The sequence below is a fragment of the Anoplophora glabripennis genome, unplaced genomic scaffold (assembly GCF_000390285.2).
Source record: "Anoplophora glabripennis isolate ALB-LARVAE unplaced genomic scaffold, Agla_2.0 scaffold509, whole genome shotgun sequence".
Taxonomy (NCBI): domain Eukaryota; kingdom Metazoa; phylum Arthropoda; class Insecta; order Coleoptera; family Cerambycidae; genus Anoplophora; species Anoplophora glabripennis.
Window position 1 is genome coordinate 62,463 of NW_019416599.1, and position 13,004 is coordinate 75,466.

The following is a 13,004-nucleotide window of genomic DNA, read 5'->3' on the forward strand; positions in this document are numbered from 1 at the left end:
ATCTAGAATAACTGAGGTATATCTCAGCTATTTATTCTGTTTGCATGTATACATAAATCTTTATTTAGTTACTATATAGTACATGAGTATATCTATACTTATAACATATAACACTGAGAGCCTATTACATTCCTATATACTTGTACGCTAGAGTTATTCACTCAGTTTTTCCTCCTCCTTCTTCTTCTTCTTTTTCTTCTTTAGGATAATCCCAGGGCTGCCGGTCGACTTTTCCAAAAATTACGTAAATGGTAGTATTTATTGTGCACACTCCGAACACTATCCAAAACACCTTTCGCCACTCTTCTATTGTCCCCTAAAATATAATAGAGATTAGGGTTGTAACTACAATACCAAACGAAATAATAATGTCAAATTTTTCACATTAAATGAGGTGAGAAGAGATTATTGTTGGTTACTAAGCAATTAGTAGCAATTAGGATCACAACTAAAATAGCAAACGAAATACAGCAACCATAATTTTTATTTATTAATTTATTTGATTGAAATACAGGGTGATTCAGTCAAAATGTCAAGCACCCCTTCAAAAGGTAGCACTCCGCGGTTTTATCATTTTTTAGGGTCAATTGAACATATCAAACAATAAAATTTCTGTTACGTTGTAGTTCCTATCTAAGGTACATAGTCAATAGCCTATTTCTTGTGCAGACATCGGTCGGACATGTTTCTATGATAACTGTTATTATGTAATGTATTGTGTGAATCGTTAGAAACCATTTTATTTTTTAAATCTATTACAAATACCAGTTAAAATATTTTTATTACTATGAATACCTATATTTCTTTAATTATAAATAGCGGTAAGAAATTGTTGCTCTGTTTTCTTCGATTAGAACGCAGTTTGTACCAACCTGGCCGATCCCCAATATGGCCCTCAACCAGATCGCCGCCGTGGGACCTCCGTAAATGACACAAATGGGCAGTAGTAGCGTCGTAATCACAGATGTCAACATGCACACCCCTAGAACATGCCTGGCTCCCAATTTGTCCGCCAGAAACCCTGCGGGAAGGTTACCTAAGATATAACCAATATAGAAGGCATAAAGAACAAAAGCCTCTAACCAACTGGGCCAATCATAGGTTTCTCCCTGAAATACAGAAGAAATAGAACTGGAAAACCATTTTCTGCAAACGTACAGTAACATCCACTTTCGTGTATTTGAACTCAGGACAGGAATCAAACTCCCTAGTCTCATTTGCTGGTTGGACCATCTCTGTTATGGCTATGTTCAACACAACTCGCATCTGGTAGGAGTTTAACAAGGCTAAATGCAACATCACCATCATAACGAACCTCTGGGGTATCACAAGTTCTGAAACGAACAGATTTATAGATTTATGAAAGCCGAAATTGAATATACGTATACTTACTACCGCAAACGCAAGATAAAGGTTTGCAAACCATTTTATAATTATTAGTAATGACTTTTGATAAGATAAATAATTGTGGATGTTATTGTCACTTTGACACTTGAAGTGTCCTTACAATATATAGATTGACCTTATCACCCGCTAGATGTCACCTTATCCTCTATCTGTAACCAATATATGTAGTTTACAAGGTATATGGGTAGGACAGATAATTAGATATTAGCTTCCTTCCAACAGGCAAGAGAATTGGTTCAGAACCGGACGGAGATTGTGCAGAACGAAATAGGCGTTCCAACAGATATAAAACTGATTTTAGTAGTAGTACTTAAAGCGTTCCAACAATGATCGAACTCACGCCATTATTCCATGGCTAGAAATTGGCCTCAATGATTTGGGATCGAGGGAGATTATCCCTCTTTATCCTGCCTCATCTCGTGTAAGCCTGGACAGCCTTCGTAGGTGGGCCCCATCCGTCGTTTACCCCGACCGCAAATGCGGCCGGTGTAGGCGCTTTGTGGGACCTCCTTTTTGTCCTGGCTGGGCCCCGCCGGCTAGGGCCCTTTCTTCTGGCGCTCTTCTTGCTTCGCCGGCTCGTCTGTGTAAACCCCGGGGGTGGTGTCATGTTTATGTGTGGTACGGTTGAGCAGGGTAGTGTGGCTATGCAGCCTGGGATGCGCTTTGCTAAGGTGGCCCTTAGGCTAGCGCGGGAGGGGAGGGGTATTGAGGGTATGGGGGGTGTGTATGTCTGTGTGTGTGTGTGTCGTTGTCTTCGTTTCTTGATCCAGGCGGTTTCTGAAACAGAAAAGGTCAGGTTGAGGTGGTCACCCAGGGTCAAAAAGTTGGTGTCTAGGTCTTTTGTGTTTGTCGGTCATGTCGGGTACGTAGTCAACGGCTTGACTGAGGAGGGGATTGTCATGTCTAGCGGCTACGTCAAACCGTTTCTCCGCGTTTTGTCTTATTGTCTGTTAGCGTTTGTGTATTGTAAGTCTCGTAATATGTCAGTGTTTCTTACGTACCAGGGCGCGTCGGTGGCCGTGCGGAAGGCTATGTTTTCCACAGCCTGTAGTGACTTTAAGTGGCTATTAGCCGCGTGACCTCACCAAGGTGGTACTTCAACCGAACGAACGCTTATCAAGATAAGCGTTCGCTTATTCCTTAAACTGAGGGTTTCCACCTTTGAGTAAGTGTTGGAGCAAGTTATATCTTCGATATAACACATGTGACTACTGCAGATATTCCAGTGTAAACGTGCAAAGAGTTGCCGTCTTGCAAATCTAGTCAAAATAGGACTTACACTCGAATAAAGGTAAATACATATTTACAGAGTGTACATCAATCTGGAATCTGGAAAACCTGGAATTGGCTTAACTGAAAGCGTAACTTATAAAACTATATTAGCTTATAAAACCATTTCTGAAGTTATTTTGGATCCGGAAATGTCAAGAATTTTTTAGCCGGAAGGAAGTAGCAGCCGAATTTTGAAAAGAAAGATTTTTTCTTTATTTAACCATATTCATACGAAGAGGAAGCAATTTTTTCTATGAAATGTTGCTTAAACATTAAATCCACTATTTTGTCCATATAAACTTTTCCATACCATCTAATTGTTACTGAGATTCCCGTAGTTATAACCAAATTCGGTTAAAAAATTATAACTACTTAAAAGTTTCTAATAAATTTTACTTACCTGAATATTAGATAAGTGCAATCTAAATATACTGGTCAATTTTTAATTTAGAAGAAAATTCCGTGCATTTTTTGAAAGATGTATTTTTTTTAATTACAACTAATTAAAATAATGCTAATTTCTTCTAAATTTCAAAACTCCTTGTATACCTAAATTGCCCTTATTTGGTGTATAGCAAGCAAAAATTGCAATTGTTCCATTTTAATCTTAAGGTCGGACCTGGTATGTACAATTTACTCTCGGATTTACTAAAATTAAATTTATTTACTCATATGGTTTAGACCACAAAACATATAATACGTTTAGACTGTCTCTCTTTGCAGCTCTGGAACCTCAGCTAATCTCATTTAATTGGCGAATCAGAATCTAGAATAACTGAGGTATATCTCAGCTATTTATTCTGTTTGCATGTATACATAAATCTTTATTTAGTTACTATATAGTACATGAGTATATCTATACTTATAACATATAACACTGAGAGCCTATTACATTCCTATATACTTGTACGCTAGAGTAATTCACTCAGTTTTTCCTCCTCCTCCTCCTTCTTCTTCTTCTTTTTCTTCTTTAGGATAATCCCAGGGCTGCCGGTCGACTTTTCCAAAAATTACGTAAATGGTAGTATTTATTGTGCACACTCCGAACACTATCCAAAACACCTTTCGCCACTCTTCTATTGTCCCCTAAAATATAATAGAGATTAGGGTTGTAACTACAATACCAAACGAAATAATAATGTCAAATTTTTCACATTAAATGAGGTGAGAAGAGATTATTGTTGGTTACTAAGCAATTAGTAGCAATTAGGATCACAACTAAAATAGCAAACGAAATACAGCAACCATAATTTTTATTTATTAATTTATTTGATTGAAATACAGGGTGATTCAGTCAAAATGTCATTAATTTTAACCACGTATTCGAAAGGCCTAATAAAGACAGAAAATCGGAAACAAAAATTTTACTCGACTTTTAAAAATGAAGGAAATCAATCCATAATTCCCGCTAAGAGGGCGGTCCGGCCAGATGCCCGGATGCTCTGAAAATTTTGTAACGTAATGTCACGAACCAGTCGTCGGCTGAAGCGAACAGCGTTGCCAAGTTCACATCATAATTTGTTATTCACATTTACTTTGGGTTCCGCGTTAAACTTATCCACTTAATCCGCTTTAGTATACGTATACACATGTACGAAACCAATAAAATGCAAGTAAATAAAGGAGCATGCCGCATTTTATTAGAAATAATTTTAACAATTGTATTAACTTAGTGCAAAATGTTTTGACAAGCCTGACTTCTCGAAGTCAACTTTCGTTAAAAGAAAATAAATAAAGCAGAGGTAGTTACCTGTTTGTAGGCACACCGTATTTTATCAAGTATAAAAAGTCGGCACACTAAATACCCGAATATACAAAATACACTACACACAGTTATAAAACCATTAACAATTTAAAGCGTTTATTCAAATCTACCACCCACCATATCTCCTGCATTTTTCCCGCAAAGGAGTGAAGATTGCACCATACAGATGAAGAGGGGATGTGGATTGGAAAGACACACGAAACCGTTAGTTTATTTCGGATTGTTTAAAGTGTCGGTAGTGATGGCTTTGTATACGAATGCCGAATATGTGGATATGGTGATTTTATACGGAGAGTGTGTACAGAATGCAAATACCGCTGCAATTGAATATCAGAGACGTTTCCCTGATAGACAGAACTTCCCAAGCGTGCAAGCCGTCCAACGTCTTCGTGACACGAGGTCTATCATACCGTGCAGAGAACGTGCAGGACATCGACAAAATGACTTAAATGTGGTAGAGGCTGATTTAAATTTAGTCGAGGAGCATCCTATTTTTTCTACAAGAACAATTTCAAGGCGATTGGAGATATCACAAACCAAAGTTTGGCGGATATTGCGCGAGAATTCACTCAACCCGTACCATTTTCAAAAAATTCAAGCATTAGAACCAGCTGATTTCCCCAATCGTCTTGAATTTTCCAATTGGTTCCTAATTCAAAGTGCAGCAGAATCTAACTTTATTAACAAAGTGCTCTGGACAGATGAATGCTGTTTTACTCGTGCTGGCATTTTAAACAGGTGAAAAACATATAAGTACCTACCTAGGTTACACCAAAGTTTACATTTACACTAAAGTTTACATTTATTATGTAAACTTTGGTTATACGCAACTGCATATTGAATAATAAATTGAACATAATACTAAAACTGTGTATTATTTAACACAATAAATTATAAAACTTGAAAACGTTAATAATATTAAAAATGATAAATTGTAATAACCGTACATTCGAAAACAATCATCCCTATTCATTTGTTGTTTTAGCATCAACATTAATGAATCAATAACAATTGTTATCACGATATTTAAGGTAAAATCTATTTAACATGTATCGAGACAAAAATGTTTGTTACGTCTTGTCTGAGTTCTATAGTAAGATCATATTCGATGCAAAGTAATAAATCATTGCCTGTCACGGGATCCAGTGCAATACGCTTTTAAGGGTTTTAGAAATTAAACAATTTCTTTATACATTATGAAGGGACGAAGGGATCAGTTCATGTCTGGCACCCTTGTTCCCACAAAAATTCCTTTATTTTCATAAACTATTTATTTTAAACGTAATTTATTATAAATCCAATTTGTTTTTTAAATTTCACATATGTACTATATTTTACCTTTGTACGCGCCACTGTTTACTGTTTTTCGGAGGAGCTCTCTGATTTACGACCAAGCTCACTAGGTTAGTATTTGACGTATAACCGACCACTTCGTACACTCGATGCACCTGGGCGAGTACAGCTACTACCAGAATCAATCAGTTTCATTTTAAATTTGAAATGGTTCATTTTATGCCTCCTAAAAGTGATGACACGATTTTCCTTTGATAAAAGACCAACAACTTTTTGCTCTACTTTGCATCGAATACGATCCTACTACAGTCATATAGAGCACGTGCAAGTCAAAAGTGGGTTAGAAGTTAGAAAGTTAGTAATCTTGACAGGTTAGCCTAGGTCGGAGACACGTACCGAGTTGTTTATTTGTCTCCGACCGATTGTTTTTTTTTTATAGAATATACAAGTCTCTCTTCTATTACTTACAGTCAATATTTAAATACTACATACATTTCACCCTCTCTTTATAATTTATCTAGTGAGTGTTGTTTTTTTATGTCATTATTTCTGTAATGCAATTGAAATGGTTATGAAATGAAATTTAAATTATTTGAACTCTTGGAGTTTTGTAACTTCAATATTAAATTTTATTTAAAGTGAAACAGAGCTAATTTCTTTGCAGCCATAATAGTCACATTTGGTTAGATGAAGACCCGCACACTACTCGTTGGTTTAGCTTTCAGAGGAGATTTGGTATTAATGTATGGACAGGAGTATATGGCGATCGTTTAATTGGGCCGCGTTTTCTACCTGAACATCTGAATGGGCCGCGTTACTTTCAATTTTTATTAGAATTGTTTGAAAACCTTCCCCTTCAGATGCTACAAGATATGCGGTATATGCACGACGGAGCTCCGGCCCATTTTGCTCGCGATGTCTGTGGATTTTTAGACGATCAATGCCCATATCGGTGGACAGGGAGAGGAGAGCCCATAAGATGACCAGCGCGCTCGCCGGACCTAAATCCTATGGACTTTTGTATATGAAATCTATCGTGTATCGCACCGTGGTAAAGAATGTAGAGCAGTTGCAGAATCGTAGGTATTGAAGATGCCGCTGAAGAAATATGTAACAATCCTGGTTTAATCCATCGCATCCGCCGCTCATCTATCCAACGTGTATACTTGTGCATAGGCGGTAACGGTAATTTGAACATTTGCTGTAAGCCCGAAGGCTTACAGCAAATTAAAAAATTAACATTATGATGTTAATAAAAACTGATTTTTGGCAAGGCATGCTCAGACCTCCTCGAGGTTCTTGCTGGGCAACAATAACAATTTAATATGTTATTATAAATAATTTATAGCATTTTAAATTATTATTGGCTGACGTGAGCAAATCGTTTATTTATTGTCTTTATATGTGGGAAAATGTATAAATATGGCAACGTAGCATCTAGGGCGCCTTGTTCATATCGTAGCCGTGCAATACTGTGAATAACCGGCTGACGTCAGCCGGTCAGTAACAGCCTGAAAAGGGGGTTAAATAATGATTTGAAAATATTTTTTTTCAACTTAAATATGCATTAAATTTTTTTTTATCACGCCATCGTATTATACTCATTTTTCTCTATATCCTCTTAAAATTAATGACATTATGACTCAATCACCCTGTGTAAAGTTATATATTTTTTAAATGCCTGTAACTTCTAAACAAGAACGATTTGGACCTATGTTCATATAAGAAAAAATATTTGATACCATCTGTCAATGTTTGTCCTAGAGCTTGTAGAACATCCTGTACGTATTATTGCTTACTATATACTATGTATTTTTGTTGCATGTATTTCCATTTACATTTTTTTCTTTCTTCCCACTTTCCTGTAATTAAGACTTGATCCTGTTGGATACATATAAATGACGTTTAAAGTTACTTACGTGTGGGGTCAAATGACCAACCACAAAGGTCCCTACTATACCCGTCAAAGAACACAGCCCGTTGGTCAACGCCATGATGGTGCCAGAGTAGTGGCGGCTGATGTCGTTGATGTTCACCATTGTTCCAGGATAATACAAACCCATGAAGAACATCCCTACGGTGTACAGTGTGATGGCGCCCGCTCTGGTACATCCTATGTGTGCCGCAGTCACCATGCAAATAGCAGGGAAAACATTTCCTGAAGAATAAATAAATAATAAATAAATTTTACTGTTGTGACCAAAATTCCACTACCGCTCCATACTAGAAAATACAAAAGCCCATATAACCAGTAGCGACTCGTACGGGGGGGTTTTGGGGCGCTGTCCCCTTAGGAATTTTCATAGTAAAAAAAATTAATTTAAAATTGAGTTAACTAGGAAACGTTAAATTTGTAATGTGTAGTCAATTTAACTCGACCTGCAAAATTCATTTAAAAAACACTGAAATTGTAGCTCGGACCTAAATCTGTAAAGTGTTTACAGCGGTGGTCATGGTTACCGTAGCGTAACGGTGACGGAGTAGGAGTAGCCGTGCAGTTTGGGCTGGTTTAGTTTGCCCGTAATCAAATAAATAGCTATTCACCGCTTTCTATAATTTGTTTACGTGTGGTGTAAAATTTGGTTATTACGTATCGCTTCTTGTGTATTTTTTGAAAGATTGTAAAAGTTTAAATTGACTAACAGAACAACAGACTAACAGTAATGCTTATCTATTGAAATCAATGGTATGGGAAGTACCAAACTTTGACGAAAAAGTTTATTTCGGACAGAAGAAGAATGGACTCTATAAAAAATAATGTTGAGCACATTTTCTCTATATTTCAATAGTACTTAAAATGAAACTATTCAATTATATTTGTTTTTTTTATATTTTGTACCTAAATATTTCCTCCCACCCTGGTATGGAAGTCGCCACTGCATATAACCATTATTTTTTCGAATAGTGCTATCAGCGAAGTCCTAACGAGAGAATGTTTTTATGATTGAAGTATACAGGTTCGGAAAGTCCCCATGGTACATCGGCCGTTACGTGAGAGCGATAAAGTAAGTCATAGAAATCCGTGCGATAGACAAGGATGGTTACATTGAATACGTTTCATAATCTGAATAGTCGTCTAACCCGAACGGGCGGTGACTATTCACTATAGCCATCCTTGTCTATCGCACGGATTTCTTTACTTTACTTTGTCGCTCTCATGTAAAGGCAGATGGACCATGTGGATTTCCAGCCCTGTAGTTCAGTCATCCAAGGTTCAAAAACGGCGTTTCCAGGAAAAAAATGTAGAAGTTTTTTCTCACCGGCTCTATGTGTTTTTTGGGGTGCTGAATCCGAATCTAAGGTTTGCCACCTCGCCAGGTATCGGCTTCACAAGCAAAATTGCAAAAAACTTCAAATTTTCGGCACTTTTTCCAGTTTTTTAACTATAACTCGAAAACTAAGCTTTTTTTGATTTTAACTATGATATACCAAATTAAAATAGACAAAATTTTCTACAAATACGTATAATAACTAAAGTCTGGACAATCCATAACGTCGTTAGATCGTCTCGAAAAAACGACATTTCTTAACTTTCCTTTAATAAAGTTGAAAACATTATTTTAACGCGCTGGTGCCAATTATTTTATGATTACCTGGTATGTCCAGGTTACATTAAGGAATTGTCAAACGTGAGTGAGGTCCATATATGGTCAACGGGACTTCTAGTTCAAACGAAATCGTACTAGGTACTCTTAAATCAAGGGGAAGATAAAAGGTTTTGATAAAAGGAATCAAATTTGTATTTACACGAAAAAAAGCAAAAACGCCATTATTTAATCATTTTCATATCTGTCTAAATATGAATCACTGCACAAATAACAGACTTTCTATCACAAGCGTTCGTTATGGGACCTATAGTAAGTATTAGTGCACGGAAAGTGCACTATTATATCTGGCACTTTCCGTGCATATAACCCCCTACGCTATAGATCCCATAACGACTCGCACTTGTGATAGAAAATAGTATGTGCAACTCGATCGGAAAAGTTAGACGACACTAATTGTAACAAGATTTCGCAGCGTTGCCAACTTAACATATCTAGTTACTTACCAAAGTCAGTTTAATATCAAAGTGGTGTCGCGGGAAAATTTAAAATACTTTGTAGATAGTTCTCATTAAATAAAATAATACTAAAGTAATAAAATGAATGCATAAAGACACCCAATAATAATAAATTAAGCGTAAAATTTTGTGGTACTTTTTCTTGTTTTTTTTTATGTAAATGTAACGTATAATTCCACAAATACTGATTTTAAAATCACAAAGTCATCTGCTAAACTACTAACTTTTACCAAGTTATAATAGTATTATATTGTTTAGTTTATTTTGCTAAATAAGTTTATTAAAGGTAAGTGAATTGGTGCAATAAGTATTAAAAACTAAAAACTTTGACTGAAATATTGAGAGAATATTTCAATCAACACCAAAATATTTTTTTTAGGTTAGAAAGAATACACAAGGTATATTTTTTTTACCGTGGCAATATTCCTTAATGATTATCTTAATATATACCGAAAAATGTTAATGTACTTAGGTAAAACAACAATTGTGCGGTGTTGATTTGTTTAAGCACTTTTGAATGTTTTATTTTATAGTTTATTTAGTAAAATAACAAATATTTCAATAACGTACAATACGTGTGTATACTATGACATATGAAGCCAGTCAACGAGGACCGTCACATGGCGGGGTAGCCAACCACACTAGGTGGGGGCGCTGCCGGTGCTGCCAACCTTGTAGGTCAAATATTCAAAAAAAAAGAAACGGTGCAACATGCGGTATCAGGAATTAAAAGGTCGATGAAGAAAAAAATGAGAGGGCAGTGCAGATGAATAGATCCGAAGGNATGCAAAAACGACCTTACTGCAATTCTGACCAACAACAGCGCCATGAAATGTGACATTTTCTTAAAATTTTATGTGAACGTATTAATTGTGCGAAATATTTGCCATTCCGGCGAAAAGAGGCGTGAATTGTCCAAGATTTTATTGCAATATCTGTTTTATTTTTTATAAAATATTTCTTACATTATTTCATCATTTTTTAATTTATTTTTATCTTTTGGAATGAATCTTTCATTTTGTATTCTTTAGTGCCATAAAGTGACTTACCAACGAAACTATACACCTTCCTCATTACCACGGTCCTGCAACCGCGTTTAATCATGAAGTCACTCAGCTTGGAAAACAGCACATTCGACAACCCTAGGATCAAGAATGGTATGGCGCTGAAGGTGGCGTTGTCTTTGATGTTCAATTTCAGGATGTCCTTCATGTACTTGGGCAGATCCGTCACCAGGGTGAAGTACGTGTAGTCGTGGGCGAGTTGGGACAACAGTATACAATAAACTGGCACAGATCTGAGAATTTGTGTCCAGGGTACGACAAATTTCTTGGACTCCTCTATAATTTAAATCAAACATTAAGCAACGTTGGCCGGCAGTATTGTGTAGGTGAGCTATATGGCATTGTATAGAGATCGGCGGAATTCACTTTGTGGAGGTTTAGTGGCCATCTTCATATACTTTTCTAACCGAACAATAAAATTAATCATTACAGCACCCAAGGAATTCCACAACTTTTAATAAAATCAACCATACAAAATAATAATAATAGTCGAAATTCGCCCATATTTCAAAAATAATTCGTTAATATTTCCCAGAATTCCCCTCTGGAGCTATCTACCGTACCAGACGCATGTAACGAAGAGCTACAGCGTCACCGACTGCGTATAAAGGCGCGAAAATTTTTCCGCATATTTCGAAGATTTTCCGCCATTTCGCCACGAAGACAGAAGCCTTCAGCCGCGTCAGACAACGCATGCTGAAGCCCATTGCCCAGAAGCAGCTTCCTAGCGCAGGAAGGTGCAAATTTTTAACTCTCTTTTGAATTTTTGCATAATTTATTAAACTCATAATTCGAAACTCGAACTAGAACACAGGCTTAAGCTCACAACTAACCAAATTGATTTTCCACCAGCCCAAACAATAAATGCATTTTTCGAACCCCAAAAACAATTATCTGACTAACACTGTAAAAGCTTACCCAATTCTTCACTCAACATCTTTAACTCCTTTTCTGTTATGAAGGGGTGTGTACTGGGACGCGAGAATACCATAAATAAGTAGAATATGTACCAGACAAAGGCAACCACTGCCCAAGCGTAGAAAGCATTCGGCCAGTTGCTGGTTTCTTTGATTATTACTCCTATAAAAACACAGATATTTGTTTATGCATATATTAATCTGGTGTTAACAGCAAAATTGTTAAATCCCCTCTTATTCCATACGCCCGATTTTACACACACAATTAAACTTGGTTTACAGAAAAGTTTTTTTTAAATAAACGCTTCCACACAACCACTTATACTCCGAATACCATTGAAATCCGAAACTTCCGAACGTACACATTGTCTTTTAACTTCCCCTTTTTTCCATATCGATAGAATAAGGCACAGGTTTCTCGCAATTTAAAAAATCCTTTTTGTCCTCAATTTTCCATCTGGAAAATGGCGTTTTCAATAAAATACATACTAGATCATACATAGGAAACATTTCTACAATTATTATACAAAACAAATATTAACTAATGGCCGGTCCTCATGTACAATAATTTAGTGCGGAACTGCGGAGATGCGGAATCACGTGATCACAATATCGAAAAAATATTGGACGCACAGCAGCCATTTTGAAAAAGTGACAGATCCGCATGCGTTCCGGATAAAAGTTGACTAGGTTCAACTTTTTCCGTATTCCGGTGTTTACTTTTGTGCTCGTGTGACATTTATCGGCCATTTGTATTTGTTTATATTCTGAAAACGTGTTTGATTAGTTTGTTTTTTATCTATTTCGTCTCTATAATTAATTATCAGCCAAGAAAATATCTCTCACCCACATATTTTTATGTTTTTTTTGAAACTCCAGAATAGAATTGTATATCTTATACATTTTTATCAATCTTTCACGGTAACATTTTTTATACCTCAAAGCACAGTCTCTGTATTGTTTCATTGAAACAGCAAGAGCCAAGAAAGCTGTATCTTCATCAAAGTTTTCCATTGTAAATATATTTCACATAAAGATTAATAGATAATTATTTGAAATACCTCAATGAAAATACTCGAAAAGAAACCGGTACAAATTTCTAGGTTATCCGCATCTACTATTTTTGACATTTGCATTTGGACGGTAGTTTGAAAATTGCGGAGATTCGCAGTTACGCATCTCCGCAGTTCCGCAGTAAATAATTGTACATGAGGACCGGCCAT

At 36.3% G+C, this 13,004-nt stretch overlaps 1 protein-coding gene across 1 annotated transcript in view; it reads right to left on the reverse strand.

Annotated features, from left to right (window-relative positions):
- Window positions 1-3,600: 3,600 nt before the first annotated feature.
- LOC108910476 (putative inorganic phosphate cotransporter) overlaps window positions 3,601-13,004 on the reverse strand; it is a 25,001-nt gene continuing 15,597 nt past the window's right edge. The window contains exons 5-8 of the mRNA XM_018715076.1: window positions 11,783-11,944; window positions 10,850-11,140; window positions 7,657-7,895; window positions 3,601-3,765 (exon numbers count right to left, since the gene is read on the reverse strand). Of these exons, the coding sequence (XP_018570592.1) occupies window positions 3,601-3,765; window positions 7,657-7,895; window positions 10,850-11,140; window positions 11,783-11,944 (857 nt within the window). The remainder of the gene's footprint in view (window positions 3,766-7,656; window positions 7,896-10,849; window positions 11,141-11,782; window positions 11,945-13,004) is intronic.